The sequence below is a fragment of the Xiphophorus hellerii genome, chromosome 3, assembly GCF_003331165.1.
Source record: "Xiphophorus hellerii strain 12219 chromosome 3, Xiphophorus_hellerii-4.1, whole genome shotgun sequence".
Lineage (NCBI taxonomy): Eukaryota > Metazoa > Chordata > Actinopteri > Cyprinodontiformes > Poeciliidae > Xiphophorus > Xiphophorus hellerii.
In genome coordinates, this window is record NC_045674.1 from 3,191,921 (window position 1) to 3,213,466 (window position 21,546).

The 21,546-nt window shown below is 38.1% G+C and overlaps 1 protein-coding gene across 1 annotated transcript in view; it reads left to right on the forward strand.

Moving 5' to 3' along the window:
* Window positions 1–21,546, forward strand: part of LOC116717691 (neural-cadherin) — a 133,350-nt gene that overhangs the window by 94,242 nt on the left and 17,562 nt on the right. The window contains exons 17-23 of the mRNA XM_032559235.1: window positions 5,346–5,629; window positions 8,446–9,075; window positions 9,946–10,942; window positions 13,987–14,080; window positions 16,858–17,042; window positions 17,316–17,554; window positions 19,866–20,143. Coding sequence (XP_032415126.1) covers window positions 5,346–5,629; window positions 8,446–9,075; window positions 9,946–10,942; window positions 13,987–14,080; window positions 16,858–17,042; window positions 17,316–17,554; window positions 19,866–20,143 — 2,707 coding nt within the window. The remainder of the gene's footprint in view (window positions 1–5,345; window positions 5,630–8,445; window positions 9,076–9,945; window positions 10,943–13,986; window positions 14,081–16,857; window positions 17,043–17,315; window positions 17,555–19,865; window positions 20,144–21,546) is intronic.

The following is a 21,546-nucleotide window of genomic DNA, read 5'->3' on the forward strand; positions in this document are numbered from 1 at the left end:
CTTAGGCTGTAACTTAAAATCCCACTGAAATACAAGGGCATTTTTGATTAAAATGTTATGATGTGAAAAATGTTCAATGAAGCAGATAGTTTCACAGAGCACAGCTGGTGTGTCTTAAACTACAGGAAGAAATTTGTTATCTTGTTCCTATTGTGATTAAATTCAAGGTTGCCTTTCCAGTGAGTCAATTTGTTTCTTGGCTTGAGGCATTTCCCATACACACCTGCTGATTCTGATGTAAATGCTGGCTGCATGTTTTCCTGAAGGTCACACAGGATGAAGAATCAAACTCCTGAAAGAGTTAAAGCCGCACACTGAGACTTGATGAGCTATAAAATGTACTGAAGGTTTTATCCTCCAGCTGTACTGTCACCTTGGCTTTTTCAGTGTGTGTGTGTCGTACATTATGAGCACAGTTTGTTGTTAAAGCTGACAGGTGTTGAAGGACCAGTGACCTTTCAGCCCTGGTATAAACTAGGCACAACAAACACATTTACAGTGGAAATACACACACTGACACTTTAGATCAAACTCCTGCATTCATTTCAGCTTGATTCAGTGTTTGTTGGAATTAGCAGAGGTGAGGTGAAGGGGATGCGAGGGGTGGGTGTAGATTACCCCTCTTCACCTCCCCACTCCCCATAAAGCTGATTAGATGCAGCAGCTTTTGTCGCCCGTCGTGTTTTCTGGCTTCATTTGGTCCTCCTAGTGGAAAATGTGCCGAACTAAGAGTGTTGGGTAATGAGATCAAGAGGCTTTTTATCAGTTCTGCTGAGTTCAGTGTTTCAGTTTAGTGTCGCCTCGGGGTTTAGTAAACACGAACAAGCATCTACCGCAACAGTGAGGTGGAGTGATAATAAGCAATGTGTGATTGGAAGTAACTGGTTGTGTCATGCTGACCAGAAGTCATGTCACTGTGCAAACATCTGCCTCACAAAAATCACTGTTTTTAGTTCTAATACAAAGCAGTTAAAAGAAATAAAACTTTAATAAATGAAAAGAAGGTCTGCTATGCAATATTACTTCATTACAGCATCTACTTCTGCTTGAAATTAGCCGGAACACATCTTTTCAGTCAGTTTATAAATGTTACTTTCACATTGCTCTCTCCAAAGTTCATGTTCATATTATTCATATTGTCATGTGCAATGTGAGTTTTACGTTATACAAGGTGAAAAATAAGTAATTTAAAAGAATTTTATTGTGTGTAATTCTTTGCTTGTAGGTTGGTAAAAGTTTCACTGGTTCCGCACCCGGACCGTACTGGATTCAGTATTTCTTTTCAGACAAGAAAATTCAAAACTTAAAAATGAGTAAGGTACTATATCTGCAGTACATGTCTGTGCTCTTTTAAAAACTTCAACAACGTGTACGCACATCCTTAAAAAGTCTTAAATTAGCAAACCTTAAATTAAGGCCTTAAAATGTCTTTTTAGATTTTAAAAAACCCAAGTTGGCCTTAAATACATTAACCACATCTTAAAATTTGCAGTTGCAGAACTATTCAATCATGTCTTCTGTCAGGCAAAAGTTTGAGTCACACGCAGGCATCTTCATTATGCTCTGCGATTTGAGGCAGATGGTTACAAGCTGCTAATATGCCCTGGCTAGCTAGCTAGCTTCTATCATGGGTGAGTGCAATCTTCATTTTTACCACTGCTTGCCAGACCATGTGAGCCCCTAAATGTATATTTTTTTCTGTCTTAAATGTCATTCAACGTGGCATTAAAAAGATCTTAAAACGCCTTAAATTCATGCACCTAAAATTAAGACCTTAAAATGCTGTGAATTAATTTTTTAAAAATGTAAGTTGGCCTTAAATATGTTAATCACAGGTCTTAAAATTTGTCATTACAGGACTATTGAAATGTTATATGTAGTTTTTCTTTTTCCTGTGAGACTTTTCTGTCAGGCAATTGTTAGAGTCGCACACAGGCATCTATATTGCGTTTTGTGATTTGAGGCAGACGGTAACTAGCTGCTAATATACCCTTGCTAGCTAAGTAGCCTTTTTTGCGTTTTATTATTGGTAAGTGCAAATGTATCAGCCGTTGGCAGGACGTTTGTTTTTACCACTGGTTGCCAGCCCATACAAGCCCTTATATTAATAGTTTTTTCTGTCTTAAATTTCATTCAAGCTGGCATTAAAAAGTCTTAATTTTGACTGAAACCTGCAGACAACCTGGTAAAGAATTTCCCCCATTTGAGGTAACATTCAGTTCAGAATTTTCTTACACAGTTTTAAAGTGAAGAGTTTAGTTTGTCAGAGTGTTGACCTGCAGTCGGTGCTCACGGACGAATTTCCCCTCCGGTCCACCTCATGAGAAGCAGAGATCTGACCTTAATCTCAATTTTGGGTCCTCTGCTAGGCTGTGAATTAAATCAACCCTGTCCCCTAGTGTGCAGGCGTGTGCGTGCACATGTGCTGTTGTGTACGTGTGGGGAGGGCAACACCATATGGCCAGGCTGATCATTAGGGAGGCTGCCGGAGGCGAAAAACCGCTGTAGCTACTCCCCTTACACACATTTACATGCACTCCCATTTACACACGCACACCGAGCCGCTCGCTCAAATGTCACCACAGATCGCGCTTCGAGGCTGAGACGGACTGGTGCACTTAAACTTTTCCTCACAGACACAGAAGCACACGATGTCATAATGAAGCTCTTCCATGTCTCCACAGATGGTGTTTGTCTCCTAAAGTCTCCTTGGTGCCGGTAAACAGAGAGCAAGCTGGACCTAGACAGACCTGCCTCTGGGCTATGAACATGCTTCTGTGTGTGTGTGTGTGTGTTTACCTCATCCATGTGTGTGTTGGCATTTTTTCACTTCATCAGGAGAGAAGACGAGAGGCCAATAGAGGGAATGAAAGAAGGGATGGGGAGGAGTATGAATGGGAAAAGAGGGGAAAATATCAGAAAGCTGAAAATGGAAAAGAGATAAAAGGAAAAACAAGATGTCAGGGGAGACACAGAGATCGAAAGGATGGGGGAAAAACAGGAGGAAAAGTTGAAGAAGGCAAAAGGTGAACTAAGAAGGATAGAAGAAATGGTAATAATGTAAATGTTGAGTGGACAGAAAATAGTTAAGGAAAAGAAGGAAATATGCATGAATAAAAAGAGTAAAAGACCTAGAGGGAAGGCTTGGAAGATAACAAGGAAGTCAGGGTAACAAGACAAGAAACCAAGGACAAAAGGGAAGGATGGGAGAGAGTAATGCCAGAATATGCAAGAAGAGGGAGATTTATTCATCACTCAATAATGCATTCATCTTTAAAAATAGCAATATTTAAAGAAAAGATTCACATCGCTTTAATTTCTTTCAGATGAAAGGGTCATAGTGGGTGAAGTAGTGTTGCATCCATCTCAGCCTTTTTTATTTGTAATGTTAAACTGATGACTGTGACATCAATTTTGTGTCATTAACCAACTTCAGTTTTGGAGCAGATTTTCATTCATATAAATATAGTCTGAAATGAAACATTTAGGATATTTTACTCACATTCAGAGACATTTATTCTGTGTGGAGAATCAGCATCGATGTGGTCCACTCAGTCCAGATATTTGACTTTTTAATTTTAATGGTAATATTATTGCTGACATAAAGTCTTTTACATTTTCTATACATTTTCAAAAGCAGGCTTTGGTGCACCCAAATTAGCTTGAATTAATTGATAAAAGTTGGCTAAATACAGCAATTGTTTTTAAAGAAAGGTAGCCCAAATCCTGTATTGCTGAGACTATGCAATTTTTGCTCCATTTTCTTTTTTTCAAACAATCCCAAAAATAATTTCAAACTAGATGTTTTCTTCTAATATCAGTAAAATCATCCTTAATGATGCTTGTTGGCGTACACCTAGCGTCATATCAACAAAAGTCAGAGAAAGCGCCAGAGTCCAACGTGGGATTACTTTGAATATATCTTTGTTTTAGACAAAAGGAAGTGCCTTGTAGTGGAACACGGTAAAATATATGGGACATTATGAAGAGAGGAAAATGCCATGAACCTTAAAGTTTACTTGAAAAGCTCTATGTTATTGTGTTTACCGAGGTTTTTTAAATTATTCCCCCATCTTTTATACTTTCCTGGAATGTATGGTCATTCATTTGCCTTAAATTAACATTTTCTAAAACCAGTTTTGTGCCTTCTATGAAACTTGTATCACAAAAGCACTGAAACTAATAACACCTCAATTGAAACTAAGCATTTTCTAAGAAAATAAACTAAGAAAAAAAAAAACTATAGCAACAAACAAATTAAAACTGAGTAGTGGAATGGAAAAGCTAAATTCAAAACTACATAAAAATTAAATATTAAAACCTTTGTCTCAGTTTAGGAAAGAGACTCTTGAAATGGTCACATAATAGATAGTCAAAGCTTGTATTAGGTAAAAATGCCATTTTTGCGATTCGGTTAAGGTTTAAATATCAAATTCATGTTAAATCTCCAGGAAAATAATTTCAGCCAAGGTAACATTCTCTGAAGTACTGCATCACAACTCGATGAGCGGATCTGATGCAGACAAGATGTGAAGGCGTGAGCATCTAATGAGCCCCACTGTGAGGAAGATGCTTGTTTTCTTCTGAGATGTGGTATCTGCTGCTGCTGTCCACATGGGTCATCAGCGGGTGTGTGTGCGTGTGTGTGTCTGTTTCCTCTGCCAATCAAAGATAATCTTATTTTGCCAGCAATTCCTGCAATACTATTCAAAAAGTAAAGTTTCAGAAGAAGAGCTACATGCAACTCAGGTTGTGTTAAAGCAGTGATGTCCAAAGTGTGGCTGGGGGGCCATTTGCGGTCCTCTGGATGATTTTGTTTTGCCCCTCAGTCCACAATTCAAGAATGTAGCGAAATTGTGATTTATTTTCACAGACTAATTAAAACTCTTAAAATCTTCCTGAAACATATTTTTCTTCAATTAATCCCAAAAAAGTTTTAAAATATTTACTTGTCATTTAAAACACCAACTGTGCAAGTTTATAGTGTCTTTATATTTTGGAGCGACAATGACTTACAGATTCCTTTACTACTAAATTTGACTACTGTGCTTTATTAAAATATTATATGTTTAGTATATTATTGAATACATAAAAATAACAAAAGCTTCTGCCCCATGACTGTCATCAATTTGACATTTTTGGCCATAATGGCAAAAAGCTAAAGGTTGTGTTAAAGGTTATTTGGTTTTTTTTCTGATCATGTCAAAAATAAAATAATATTAACTGCCTCTTTTTCATCAACTGACTGAATACACAGATAATAATAAAATGCCAGGATAGAAAGTTTTTGAGAGCAGAAACTGAAACAGCTCAAACTGACCCAGAATCTTATTTCTTCCATCCAGGCGCCAATGCTAAGCTGCGCTACCAGATCACTTCAGGAAACGCCATGGGGACCTTCGACGTGGAACCAGAGGTGGGCACCATCTTTGTAGCTCAGCCGCTCGACTACGAGATGGAGCAGCGCTACGAGCTGCGGCTGGTCGCTTCTGATGGGAAATGGGAGAACGAGACCCTGGTGGTGGTTCAGGTGGTCAACCGCAACGACGAGGCGCCGGTGTTCAGTCAGACAGAGTATCACGCCTCTGTGATGGAGGAGCTTACGCAGCTTCCTGTGTTCATCCTAGAGGTCAGTGAATGTGAAGGCTTATTTGTTTTGGGCGTATCACATGGTCAATACTGAGTTTTATTCCAATCTTCTGATTTTATGAAAAATAGAAGTTTCATCCTGCATTTGCATTTCCCCTTCAGGAGCAATTATGGTTAAAATGGAAGAAAATAACATAATAACACTTACAATAAAAAACACACATTAAAATAAAAGCTAAATATTGTTTGAGAGAGAAATTAGAAATTGAGTTTACCAGACTATTGGGTGTGAAAACAACCTAAGACCCTAATTTACTAGATCAGAAAACAACATATGTAGCATATTATACACTTTTGCGAGCAATCTACTCTGAGCTTGTTAAGTGTACAGCAAGTGAGGAAATGAGTGAATGTTTTGATGGTGTTGAACATGTTTTTATTGTCATGCTAAATCATTTAGACATAACTGGAGATGCAATGTTCACTCATTCCTAATCAAATTATTTAAAATGTAAACCTGAGAAAGTATCACCTTTGACCAGACATACATAATGTACATTATTGTTCAAATGTTAATGTTTATATGAACAATATGTGAAAATGTATCAAGTTTTATGGAGAAAAATCTAATAGCATTAGTTACGCTAAAAATTAGCCTGGAGCAACACCTCAGCAGAGATTCGGTGTCATTCCACTAACACATTGCACATGTATGACGGCATTTAACACAAAAACTGGTAAAAGAGACTCCAGGGTGAAATATTAGGCCAAAAAAGTCTAACAGCAAGTAACCATCTTCTTCAAAGTTGCCTCTAAAATGTTCGTGTTGACCTCCTTCTCCTGTTGATCTCATCCACCTTTCGTCACACCTATCTCCGGTAATTCACAATAATTTGCATGTGCTGCCAAGCTAAATAAGATTAAAAAGGTGGAAGCTGGGAGGGGAGGGAAATAATCTCCGTCAGAGGCGCATGTGTCACCCAGTCCTCAACCTGGGCCTGCTTCCCCTCGCCTGCTGGAATTGATTTGATGTGCTTTTGGTTCCTCTCTGACGCTTTCAATAGTCTTTCTGCGGCACGACGGACGGGTCCTCCCTCATCGCGCCGCACTCTCAGCCCTGTGCACTAATGCAATTCAGTAGATAGCGAACGGAAAAGAAAATCCAATTTGAAATGAATATTTTTTGACTTCACCTGCCTCCTCTGTGGTGCCAGCGCTGCTCATCTTCAATATTGTGTACCTGCGTCACGTTGTCAGAGGATGCAGAGAGGCGACATGGGGGAGGAGGCTGAGGGAAGGCGGGGAGGAGGACTTCAAAGGGTTCAGTAAACAAACTCTGGTGACAAAAGAGGAGAAGAAAGGGTAAAACTGTACTTTTTTTCTTGCCTTTGTCTGTGTCTATTAACTTTTAATTGCATTGTGTGTCTCGGTGACAGATGTGAAGGCTTGACTCATTGCTGCTCCTCTCGTCGCCTCGCTCAGAGAGATAGCAGGAAGGCAGGTTAATTAAGCAAACAGGACAAAGCAGCAGAGAAATGTTTATTCCTGTGTTGTGAAGTCCCAGCGCGCGGGGCCAGCTGCTGCAATCACTTCCCCGCTGCATGTCCTAGTTGCTGGGCTTGACATTTCTACATGATGGAAAAGCAATTTACCTGTTTTGATAAGAAATACGTGATGAGGAAAGAATGGAACAAGATGAAATATTTGCTTATTAAGGAAGGTGTTATTGAATTGTGATGAATGTACTGCTGTTGTACAAATTGTCAGCATAAATAAAAGGTGTGCCTTTTGCTACAGTTTTGATATGGAAAGCAATTAATTTTCAAGAGAAACAAACGTTGGTGTTTTGCAATTATTCAATACCCATTTGAAAGGCTATATGTCATAAAAGCAATCACTCCACGAGCAAAATGTTTATTAGAGGTTTATTTTTAGACATAGCTGAGGTTATCCAATTATGGTGGACGTTTCATTTCTTAAAGCCAACTGTGATCATGATCATCAGGAATGTTCCCACCAGCCCAGTTTAGTCCGCTTTAATCAAACTCTGGTTCGTTTGGCTAGAACGTTTGGTCATTTGGGGAGGAGTGAATGAGCATCAAATTCTGATGCGACTCAAAAACGCAAACTCAGGTCCGCCTAAAAATCTAGCTATCGGTTCGGTTGACGTGAACTGTGGCGCGGTTTTAATGTATATGTGAACACCAAGCGAACCGGAGACTGCTCCAAAAGCAGAAAGCGGATTAAAGTACAGGGCATTCTGGGTAAATACAATGCCCTGTGAGAGTATAGCGCCAGCAGGAGAAACGGTTTGTGATCTTTTACCAAAGACAAAATAGCAAAAAAATCTCACACCACTACATTTTTGTTTGCATTTTGCAAAGAAGGAAGTTGTGCGCATGTTTTCTTCAGTGGTTTTATTTAGTGGTTCTTGCTGCAGCGCCACCACAGGCAAAGGGGTGAACAGGTATTTCAAAGGATTTGGTTTGTTTGGAACAGTGGCTTGTTAAAGTGAACTGCAGCAGCTGAAAATGTACTAAATGTTGCAGTTTTGGTCTCCAATTAAACCGAGTCTACTGGACTATCGGCTGTGAAAACACTCTAAGAAAACCCTCTGACCAGGTTCCATGTAATATTAAAACATTTACAGTTCCACTAGGTTAAAAAATGTTAAATATGAGGTGTTTGTGGCAAATCCCCTAACAGTTTGATTTAAGTCATATTAAATATCAATAACTGAAGAGAAACTTCTAACAGTTTGCCTTTGTATAATGAATAAGTTAGCATTTTTCACATAAAGGGAGAGGGAAGAATTCTTTGCTCCTTTTTCACCTTTTCCCTCTTGTTTTTTTGTAGGTGTCAGCAACAGATCCCGATCAGGAAGCGGACCAGACTGCCCTCCGCTACTCCCTCCATGGCCAAGGTGCCGGTGGCGAGTTCACTATCGACGAACACACTGGAAGGATCTATGCTCAGCGCCGCTTGGACCGGGAGGAGCGCCCCGCCTGGAGATTTCTTGTCCTCGCCACAGACGAGGGTGGAATGGGGCTTACAGGATTCGCTGATGTGCTGTTAGAAGTCCGAGACATTAACGATAACTCCCCCTTCTTTCCATGCCCCACCCTAGAGGTAGACGGATGTTTCATTGGCCAAGTGCCTGAAAACTCACCCGCCGACACCTCCATCATGGAGATGCATGCCATGGACCTTGACGACCCAAACGAAGGCAGGAATGCCATGCTTACCTACAGCATCATCAAGAACATTCGCAATGAGATCAACCTCAACTTGTTCTCCATAAATGCCACTACTGGGACTATCTACACAGTTCTCCGCTCACTGGACCGGGAGACAGAAGACAAATATCTGGTTGTGGTGGAGGCCCGGGATGGCGGTGGTTTGTCTGGGACGGGAACAGCCACTATTATGGTTTCAGACGTAAATGACCACCCACCTATTTTTACTCAGAGGGCTTACACCACTCAGGTGAGTCAAACTCTTGAAAGACATCTGTCATTCTCTTCTAATATTTTACATTACAAGGTTTGTGCAGGTCCTTAAAAACATCTAAATGAATTTCAAGCATTTTCAACTTTTGGAAAGGTCTTGATTTCTGTATAAAGTTGGTTGATATTCAAACAGTTTTGAATAAAAGGTAATCTAACGTTTGATTAAAATCCTACATTTGGAGAGCATTATTTACAGTTGAAACAAGATATTTAAATACTCAGACAAATTTTTTTCTCACTGTCTAACGTCAAATTAGACTAAACTTTTCTTTTTTTAAGTCAGATACAATTACTTAAAATATTTATATTTGCTAAATCCCTGAAAACTTTTTTGACATTTTTTTGTAACTTTCTTTGTGTATTGTGTTTAAGCAGGATGGTCATATCTCAACACAATTTGTTTGGATTGGTTCAGTGTAAAGAATACTTATTATTCCTAATGACTCAATGACAATTGATCAGTGTAATTGAAATAAAGCTTGGCTTACATGTTATATATTTAACAACATTATTAAAATTGGGGGATTTTTTGTGTGTTTTGTTCTCAGACCAGTCAGGTGCATAGGGTGACTGAATGAGAGAAATTTACAAACTTAAAATTTTGTTTACTTGTCCCTGATGTAGAATGTAGAATTGTGTCACAAGACATTAGTAATAACATCTAATAAAGGATATCACCTTATATTGAATTTAAATAGTTTTTTAGTTCATTTGCATTGTTTTATCTCCAATGTGCGACGCTGGAAAGGTTCGAAAATGCTTGAAAAAGTACTTGAATTTCACTGTGGGAAAAGTGTGCAAACCCTGACATTAGTTGTCATAAAAAATGGCTTTATATGTCTTCCAGATGAATGAGGATATGGAGGTAAACAGCGAGGTCCTTGTGGTCTCTGCCACTGATGGAGATGAGGGTGAGAATGCTGTTGTCACCTTCAGCATCGTTGGCGGAGACGAGGAAAGGAAGTTCTTTGTTGAGACGGACAAAGTAAACCGACGTGGCGTGATAAAGCTGAAGAAGAAGGTTGACTTTGAGAAACTCCATGAGCGGACCTTTAATCTCACTCTGAAGGCTGAAGATGCTGACTTTTTCAGCCTGGCCTACTGTCTCGTCCAAGTAGAAGACTCCAACGACCACGCTCCAGTCTTTTTCCCACAGTTCTATGAGTCGGCTGCCATGTCTGAAGATGTCCCAGTGGGAACGATTGTTGCTCAGGTTACAGCATCTGATTTAGACTCTGGCCTAAATGGACGCTTCTCCTACAGTATTTCGAAGGAGTCCGACCCTTACGGTCAGTTCCTGGTGGATCAGTCCGGTTGGGTGGTAGTCGCTCATTCTCTGGACAGAGAAAAAATCTCCCAGCACAGGATCATGGTTCTTGCAACAGATGCTGGTATCCCACCGCTAACTGGCACCGCTATCGTTATGGTAACTGTTCTCGACATTAACGACAATGGGCCAGAGTTTGAAGCTGCCTATAAGCCTGTTGTTTGGGAGAACACTGCTGCTCCGCAGGCGGTGCGAATGAATGAAACGTCCATGCTTCTTCACGCCGTCGACCGAGACACGTCCGCCAACGGTGGTCCGTTCTCCATCCGACTCCTGCTTCTAACCTCTGATGCCACAAACTTTAACCTGACAGACTTTCGGAACGGCAGCGCAGCCATCACTGCTCTTCGCAGCTTTGATCGCGAGCGTCAAAAGGAGTACCGCCTTCCCATTCTCATGATTGACAGCGGTTCTCCTCCAGTGAGCTCAACCAACACGTTGACAGTTGTCATCGGGGATAGAAATGACCATCCACACTTACCTGGACACACCCATATTGTTGTCTACAGTTTTGAAGGTACGTCCTGCTGTTTTTGGCATCTGATTTGCTGTAATTTCACATTTGCATGTTCTTATACTTCCATTTGGCTTTACACTACTTCTAAAAACAGCTCAAGTCCCTAAAAAAACACCCAGCCATATTTTGAAGTAAGTTAATGTTTTTCAGAGCTGTTTCAAAATCCTTTAGAATATAATGTCACACATCAGCAGGCACTGCTCCTCACGTAGCAACGCCAGCCAACCCCTAGCAACCACAGCAAAGTCCAGCCCGTCACCTAGCAACCCAAGCGTTGAGTTGGGGGCGTGGCCAGCAGCAGCTTATCTGGATTTAAAGTGACAAGAGGCCATAAAACAGCTCACTCTGTTTTACAGCTTACTCTGAAAGGAGCTCAAAGCAGAACCGCCCAGACAAAAAACTCATTAATTAGGAACGATTTTGTGCAAAAAACGTAATGAACATGTTTTGTATAACCTATATCCTAATCTGTACAAGGAAGCACAATAGGTCACCTTTAAGATAAGTTTGCTTAAGTGCTTCACACTGTTGTAGATTTTATTAGTACGAGCCTTGGGTTTAAATAACAGCAGGGACCTTTCGGTGTGGAGTCTCTGACTTCCCCACTTTCATTCCACCATTAGGAACTTAATTGAAAATTGCAAATTGGTGTGAATATTTATGTGAATGGTTGGTTGTCCTGTGTCTCTCTGTGTTGGCCATGTATTGAACTGGCATTTTGTGCGGGCTGCATTCTTGTCTAACACTAAAAGTGCAAAATCTTGCAAAGGTATCTTTGTGTTTTCTTCCTTAATCCTTCAAATTAAACTCTTTTCAAGGTCTTGTATTGACTCAGTCTGTAATTTTTAATGCTTTTTAGCAGACAATTCACTAACATTCAGTGAAGACTTTCTAATAATTTCTTAGCACTGTTTTATAGTGTTATGTCCCTTTAAGATCTCAGTTCTGAGTTCAACATGTAACAACAACCCTCCTGTTTATTGATCCTTTTATCATTTACATCATTCAAGTCAATGTTCTGAGGTTGTGTGTGCTTTTAGAGCATGCAGGGCTTGACGTAGACCTGATCAACATTGATCTGAGCAATATGCATAAGTTGTTTGTCAGAAATTTCCCTTATATTTGGCAGAGCTCTGTGTTGTAATCCTCATGTGGGCTGTATACCTTCCACAAAATGTTGTTAACTGCATCTGATTCTGCTGAATGACACATTTTCCAGATCAGACGAACACTGGAGGATCATAAAGTGGTTCCGCTCTGTTTGCACCTGTAGCCTGTAATGCTTCTGCTGCTGCTGTCTTTGCTTTGCATCCTTAAACCTCATGTTTTAAGTAACTCTATGATCACCTCAGTGGTGGATCAGAGGTGTAATATCTGCTGGTCAAATTCAACCTTTTGTTCCATATCAAAAGCTATTCACTGGCTGCGATGCGTGAAGAACACATGTAGATACCAAATTGAAAATACGATCTGATAGGAGCTAAGTGCAGCTCCCAAGGCAGCTAAGTGGAATCTGGAAAGACGTTTAGATTTTCCAAAATGTATTCTGTTTTTTATGGCACAATGGAGGGATGAATGCAGTTGTGGGCACTTTTCTGCTAATAGTGCTGTAGCTATTTTGCTAACTTTGGAAACTTTTAGTGCACTCCCCTACATTCTAAAGCGCTAAGTTACTTGGCTGTTTTGTAAACTTGAGTTGAATTAACTGAGGTTTTGGTTATTGAAATGTTAAGTAGATGTTTATATTCATGCTCGTCTTTTGTGAAGACTAAGATTTTCAATTTGACAAAATCAGAAATGGAGTAAGCAATACATAACAACTATAAAAATGAACGCGAGTGTTCAGTTCTGTTCCAAAGAATCTCTTTCTGAGACACAACCAGATGAAAAATTGTGAAAGAAAAAATGTAATCCTGTTGAGGACACTATACTTAGTTGTAAAGCATGTTGTGCTTTAGCATTAGCTTCTAAATAATAATGTTAGTCTAACACCTTAGTGCTAGCATTGCTACTATTTATAATTAGTGACTTAGGGTTACGTGCAACTAACGTTTCAATTGGATTGCTGTTTTATCACATTAAACGCATTTCAGTGAGAACGTACCAACCAAAGTTAATAAACACACTAATTTAAATTATATTGTTTAATATAATATAATCATAAACAGCATAAAAATATTACTATCTGCAGAGTCAGAAAATGCATATATATCACAAAAGGGAAACAGTATAAATACAGCAAAAATGTTGCTGTTAGAAAGGGGTCACAGTATAGTCTAATAATAAAATAAACCACATAGTGATGCATTCATTCTTAGACACACCAACAAAATAAGAGCCGTTTTAGAATCAAGGATTTACTTTTTGACATTCTGCTTCACATGTTGTCCTTAATGCATTATTTTGAACCTAACAAACTCCACAAGAAAAAAGAGAACATTTGTCCCTCACAAATCATAACTGTCATAGTCATTTCAAAACCTTCTGAACCCTTTTTGCTCACGTTGCAAGAACTGTACATGACACGGTCGACTTCTCGCAGCCTCCCACTGCAGCCCCATCACTTATTTAGCATTTCATACCATCTGTCAGCCTGCTGTAATTTACTGGAAAACTAAGGTTCTCCGTAGTGTATTTTGATGAATTTCCTCTCTGGGGCTTTTCCACATGAACAGACATTAACCTCCTAATAGGAATCCACCCTGAACCTCGAAAACATGTCATGAAGCAAACAATTAACTCCAGCTTAACTCCCAGCTTTGATAGGGACATGAACAGGAAGTGAGTTTAAATGGCAAATTATTTCATGGATAAAGTGATTACATTACTGCTCCTGGGAAAAAACAAAGTGAAAGTTATTCTAATGCGACTCTGTTCCTGATGCGCTATTTAACTATGACCGTGTGTGCCAATAAGATGTCACCTGTGCCTGTACCTTCTGGTGAAGCTTTCAGCCTTTACTCCTAATATTTGGGCTGTACCACAGGGATGCATAATGCATTTTTAAACTTTTTCTTCTTGCTTTACTTTCTGCATCCTCACAGGGATTCTCCCAACAGCAGCTCTTGGACAAATTCAGTCCCCTGACCTCGATGACTGGAGTGAGAAGGTGTACCGCTTCGATGGCAAACCAACCAGGTAATTTGATCGCATTTGATGAAACACTGAAAAAAACTGCAGAAAGAAGATTTTCGTGAAAGTTTTCCAATAATTTCTGCTAGTTAGTATGGAAGAGTTGAGGAACATTAGGAAGAACAAAGTGTAGAAGTGATGAAAATGTCAAGAAACAGCTGAAAAGTCATCAGTGAATAGCTTTGATTCCTGGTGAGTAAATGTTCACTAGTAGTTCAGAGGTTTTGAATGCTTCAAGGCATCTTAAATGTTAAAACTGACATGAATCAGCAGGATTACAGTAAAGGAAAGTTTATTTATAAAGCACTTTTCACATACAAAAAGTCACAGCGCTGTACAACATAAATCACATTTAAGTTATACATAATATAAAACCAAGCATAAGCAATGCTCGGTAATAATAATCAGTAATAAAAATGCATACAAGTTAAGCTCAAACTTAGGATCTGTCTCTTTTGCACTAATTTTAACATTACCAGCTGATCAACAAGCATTTAACTCTTGGAACAGCACATCCACGTTCTCAGCTGATACACAGAATCACTATGAATGTCAAGTGGAAATGTACTGCCATACTCAGTTACAAATGTGCAAAATGTCTTAAATGAGGTAAATTTTTATTGCAATAAGATAATCTTAGACTGAAAAACATTTTTTATTTCAGTCTGGAATCATTTCCCACTTTCATTTCCATCTTTCTGACAGTCCTTTGTGGCAAAATAAACAGCTTCTTCATCAGTTTTAACTTTAATTGGTCTGTCTGCAGAAGGAGAAAATTTTAGGCAAGTATCTTTTTTCTTGTAGACATTTCTCTAATCTGCCTTAGTTTAATGATAAGTTCATTTGTTTTTTATTTGTCGCAGTTAATTAGAAAAGTGCAGCTGTGTGTCATTTCATATTAGATACTATGGAAACAAGAAAACATTTTTGATATTGAACACTATCCCAACACTTATTAAATTAAAAAAGCAAAACATTATTTTATTTTAATTTTATTAAAAAACATTTTAAAAAATATTATTTTTTAAATTACATTTGTATTAAAGTTTTTTTTAAAAAGCTTGATTTTTTTCTGTATTTATTTATGGAAATATTGAGGCCTGCCAGTTATATGTACTCAAATTATAGCATGGAGTTTTTAAAATGTTTTATGTCTGACATTAGCTACTGCAATAAAATCTGAAACTATTTTGACATTTTATTGCTGGTTGGGCAAAAGGTGAAGCAACAAAATTAGGCACCAATACAGGTAAGTAAAATAAACAAGTATAACAAATAGAAAGTTATATTTGCAAAAGGAAGAGAGAAAGAAAGATTAAATCTACACATAACTTTAGACGTAATAGATTCAGTTTTCTGTCATCTAAAAACAACAGGTACAAAAAGATTAAGATGCTAACTCCATCGCTTAGAGCATCTTTAGTTCAAGCATGCAGCCTGTTGGATGTGTTGGATAAAAGAAGTCAGAGGATGGAAGATGTAAAGCAGTTTTATCATGGGAGGAACTCACATGAAACAGATTCTTGAGTAAAGTTTCCCTTCTTATGTGACACAAAGCAGGAAGAGCAAAAAGAAAAGGAAAATAAAAAGTGCACAACGAGTGACAGTTTTGAAATACAGAGGGTGAGAGAGTACAAAGGTGCAACAGAAAAAAGAGAAACAAAATTGGGCCTTATAATACAGGCAGTTTGAAGGAGGAAACAAAGAGTGGAAGAGACTGAAAAGGGAGGAGAGAGATAGAAAAAAAAGATCTGACTTGTCAGGAACAGTGCTATTAATACTTCATAACCAGCGGTATTGAAAATTCCCAGTGAAGCACAGCGAGGGCGAGCTCATTTTGTTTGATGAGGCGCGGCTTCACGCGGACGCATTGAAAGGAGAGTCTGATTGCATTCCCCGCCACCTTTTCTTCTAACGAGATACCTACAAGGGGGGACGACAGGAGACGGCCGAGAACAAAGGAACCACTGGGGACAGCATTACCATAGTTACTCGTGAATCACATCCCATCATCTGCGCATCCAGCAGATAGCAATTTGTTTCACAGAATGGATTAGGTTTAGGCTGATGGTTATTTACATATAGAAAAGATAAAACTCAGAGCAAAATAAGAAGCTCAAAGAGTTCAGATGAAGACGCATCACTTGGATATTATTAATGTCACTTTACAGGGACTCAGTAGAAGCAGCAGCCTAGATGTAAGATATGAGGATATCAGCTTCAAATCTCTGCAAACAAAACTGTTGTAGAAGCAAATGAGCTTTATGTGTTTCACAAACGTTTACATTCAGCCATTTTTAGCATGAATCATTTATTTGTGCAGCTGCTTTTTCTGGACGGAACATCATACAGCTTCAATGATTTAAAAAATAAAAAAGAGTAGTGGATACAGCTAACTAAAAGATTTTAGGATAATCCTAAAATCCCAGTCATAAGTTTTAGTTCTGCAAGAATTTTTACAGCCAATAACCACAATGTCAATACAGATTAACTAAAAGTTTACAAAACAACCAATGAAGTTAACGCTTTAGAAGCTATCCAGAAAAATTAAGCTAAGACTGCTAAATGTTTTTAAAGTTAGCAAAAGCGCTAAACGAATCATTAGCTACACTTTTAGCAGAATAGCAGAAGTGTGGCCACCACTGACACAAAATAAAAGGAAAAATGTACATTTTGTCTCTTTAAGTGTTATCAGAAGATCCAGTCTACTTTAGTTGCTTGAGATGATTACTTTCATGATGTTTGACAAGTCTAATGATAACATTAATTTTTTCCTGTCGTAGGTTGTTCGGTCTGAATCAGAGCTCAGGTCAGCTCAGCATCAGGGAGGGAACTCCTCCAGGCACGTACCGCCTGCAGGTACGTGTGTCCGACAGCACATGGCCTGATGTCATCTCCACCGCTCAGGTGGATGTCACAGAGCTGCACCAGGAGGCCCTGCAGCAAGCTGGCTCCGTGCGCCTAAACAGTGAGTTCCCACAACATGATGTGTTAAAAAGAGAGCTATTTTACCACTAAAGGCCGTTGAGAGATGCACATTTTTATGATCCCAATCTTCAGTTAGTTATTTTTCTAAGAATAGTTATCCAACTTTTAGACCTTTAAGGTCTAAAAGCTTTTGCAAAATCAAAAGAAAAAAAAAAAGCAGCTAATCTAAAATAAGGCCTCCCTCTTCTGTGTTGTCATTTTTGTTCCCAAAGAACATTTAAAATACAAGCAGGAACATCTGCTCTTCTTCCAGATCTTACAGTGGAGGGTTTTTTCCAGAGTAGCAGCGGAGGTCAGGGGAGTCGGTTTTCCCGTTTGGGGCGAATGTTGGCTGAAATCCTGCAGACGTTGCCAGAGAACGTCCAGATATTCTCTGTAGGCAAAGCCGACCAGCTGAGTTACAGAGCGCTGGACGTCTGGTTTGCTGCACACGGCTCACCGTACTACAAGGCGGAGAAGCTTCATGGATACGTGGCGGCAAACAAAGCCAAGGTAAGACTCAAAAATCACTTAAAAACTACGTCTATAAATATCCTTGTATGAGACACCGTTTTTCCAGAAATATAAACATAAATCATTATTTTAGATAATTGAGATTGAGGTAAACAAAAACTCTTAACAAAGCCACTTTATGTTCGGGGTTTGCTTTTCAATTCGTCTAAAACAAAATTAAAAAGAAGAGAGTGGAGAATTTATCTAGACTGCTGGTGAAGTTTAAATGCATATTGAAGTGTTCACACTTGGACAAATATGTGGTTATGAAAATAAACTGAACATGTTGTGTAAGCAATGATTTAGTTTTGTAATAGATTCCAATGTTCCACAGAATCACATGCAAACCACATGGAAATGAACATTTAACATGCATTAAATGCATGAGGAGCTGCATCTGACGTCTACTACCACGACAGGCAGCTCATCATGCCAGTTAGTGAGCCATGCATAAAACACATACAGAACATGTGTGCACACGTTGACTGGGCAAGGTCATATGCAAATGTCTTACTCTGGGCTGCCTCACTGCTCATGTTTTCTTAATGGAACCACTAAAAGGTCATAAAATAGCAAGAGAAAAAAATATGTTTATATCTTTAACGAAAATGAGGTTTTAGTTGAAAGACAGGGACATTAAATTATATTGTGTTTTGTTTTAATTCAAAGTGGAAGAGTTTTTATTTTTATTGCAAACAGATTTATCTAGAAGTATGTTAGCAAGAAATTATCTGATGAGATATATTTTTGGAAAAAGTAATGGCAGTTCAGAATACTACAAATTTTGAGATTATAAATTTAAAAACTTAAAATATGCATAAATGCAACTAATTTCAATTAGTTAACTTTATCGGCTGCATACAGACAAATGATGTTGGAAAGGAAAAAGTCTAAAATGTTTCACGTTCTCATATCACTGCAATGAAGGATGTATTCCTAATGGCTATAGGAATGATGGGAATATGAAAAGTTTGAGCAAACTAACTCTTCTGATATTTCATACTGATGGTTTCAATTATACTTGGTTCGTAGGACTTAAAAATTCAATTGTTCTTTCCAAATATGTTGTTTTTCCATGCATAAATTCAACATTATATTAAATTAGCAAATCCAAAGTCATTACTATAACAGTAACTATTTCAATGGGAGCTATTTTCGTTCTTCTGACCTAAATAAACTGATGCAGCCTGGTTCAAAAGAGTATTCAACAACAAAACAAGGTCACCAAAACAATAAAAAAACATGTACAAATCAGTTCAAAGCACACATAATGATAAAAACAAGCTAAGCATCAAATACCAAAGAAAAAAGTGTGTGTTTAATTGTCATAGGCTGGAAAAAAAATTGTTTTGTCTAATTTAGAATAGCTAAAGACACAGAGTATGAAGTTAAAAGATTATGTAGGCATTTTGGAGCCATAAGTTGAAGCTCTGCATGAGGAACATCAAGTTCTTTGAATAAAAGTTTCAGATGGATCTTTAAAAACCTCAAAAAAGCATAAATAAATGCAGAGAAACCCTGAGGGACTCTGATTGGTGGGGGAAAATGCTCTTTGAGACAAAATAAGAGAAAAAGAGTCCAAATGACAAGCAGAGGAAATGAGTGAATTTGGCAACAGAGAGAGGAAATGACAACAAAACAAGAAATGACAAGAAAAACACCAAAGTGCATAAATAATATTACAGAAAATGAATCAAATTCAAAAACTGTTGATGCAGTTAGACATGAGATCAAAGTCAGATGCTCTTATTCTTTGAAACTCTCTAATTTATGTTCAAACAAAATTCATGTCACTTTGTCTTGTTATTCTAGTGTTGCATTAAAATCCCATTTGTCTTCATTTCAGATTTATTCTTTATTTGCATGTTGTTTACATAAAAGGCCACTTTGTGAGTGTTCAGTTAAATTTTGGGATGTATTTAAAGTGTCTGGCAAAGTGTTCACACCTTGGAGCTTTTTCTACATTATGTGTTTTGAAGTAGGACTTTTTTAAGTGGATAAATTCTGTATTTCACTTTATTTTTTGGCAATCTGGCATTATTTTTTTAGGTTCACCTTTATGTGCTAGTTTATGTTGCCATAGCACCTAAAATCCCAGTGAAATACCTTAAATATTGTGTTTGTGATGTGAATAAATTTGGGAAACATCAAAGGATATGATTGCTTTTGCAAACCACTGTGATAATTTAAATATTTATTCCTACATTTTGGCAAATTTTTGTCCCACTGAGAGCAAATAAAGTTACATAAGTCAAATGAAAAAATATATTTTTTTTATCTGTTTTGATCCTTATTTCTCTGTCCTGCCCAGCTGGAGGCCATGTTGGGCGTGTCCATCAGCCAGGTGGGCGTGGATGACTGTCCGTACACAGACTGCAGTCAGTATGGAGGCTGCAGCAGCGAGGTTTCATTCAGCCAGGTCCCGGTGGCTCTGAGCTCCGGTAACGTCTCTCTGGTTTCACTGTCGGCCTCGACGACCGCACGCTGTGGCTGCCGAGGGCGAGAGGCGACCCACCTGACATGCTCTGCCTATCCCATCAACCCCTGTCTCAACGGAGGCATCTGCCAGGATGGCCCTCTTGGATACCGGTATAAAATTTAAGACAAAAATACACTTTTTATGTATAAATTTATTGTCTGACATTTTATGAGAACTGAAATTTATTCCATTAGATAATAAATCATACGGAAGTGATTAGGGTCACTGAAACAAACAAAAAAAAAACATATTCTGACTTCTCAGAATTCTGACTTTAAATTATGAGATTATTAAAACTGGCCATAATCCTCTTTGGTAAACCCACCACCCTATACCATGAAAATTAAATGTTGCATCTCCGGCACATTGGCATCGTTTATTTTCTCTGTAGTTCTCCTGATTTTAAGCACGTCTGTCCTTGGCAGCTAACTGGCGTCTCAAACTGTTATCATCACGGTTTGAAGCTAGTAGAAATTTCCCATTTGTTAACTGAAGAACTCAGGCGAAATCTGTCAAACATGTTAAAAGATTTAAGAAGCGAGCCAGCGGTTTCCATCTGCAGTAATAACACTCTGAGGCTCTGTTTTTCAGCTGCTTGGACTGCAGCTGACTTTGAATTGTCACATAACTATATTAGTTTAGATTGGAGCCGAAATATTGCAGCTGCTGAATCCCGACAGCTGGTTTCTCTTTCAAAGGTTTGTAGCTCTGGAAAATAAACTTTCAAGTTCATTTTAGTTAAAACCAAGAAAACTCCTTTTTGAGAGCTTAAAGGTTTCTTTTTCTTGTTTACGTTTTCATCTGTTTTTCTTTTTCTCTTTAATATGACAAGCCACAAAAGAAAACTACCCTGGGGGCCTCAGAAGTTTCCATTTTTTTTAAACTTTCTTTTTTATTCTTCACTTTAAATTTTTTGTTTGTTTGTTTGGCGCATTTAAAATAAGAACGAACACCAATGAAAAATTACTGAAATTTACAAAAGAAGTTCAGTAGAAAACAGGAAATGTTACTTTTGTTACCATAATTTTATGCTTTAAAGGCAAATATTCTTACAAAGTAGTGAAACAGCCCTCGATTAATTTCTTAGTTTCACTTTAATTTTTTTTGTTTGGGGTATTTAAAGTGAGAACAAACACTGACAAAATTTTAGTGAAATTTACCAAAGAACTTCAATTTTAGATAGAAAATGCTACTTTTGTTATTATAATTTTATGCTTTAAATTTAAATTAATTTATAAAGTACTGAAACAGTCCCCATTAATTGCTTTTATGTATGTAATATTCATTCAACTTTGCCCTGGAGAATATCATTTATGTTCTAAATTCAAGAAAATCCTGAAAACCTTTTATGTGGCCCTCTAGACTCATAAAGTAAACCTTCACCTTTTATCACTCAGATTAAAGCAATTTTGATCTGTATTGTGCCAAATTACACCAATGTGAAAAGATGTTCACTGTTATTTAATTTTGGAGAGGTACTTATGGAATGGAGACACATTTATTTATTAATGTT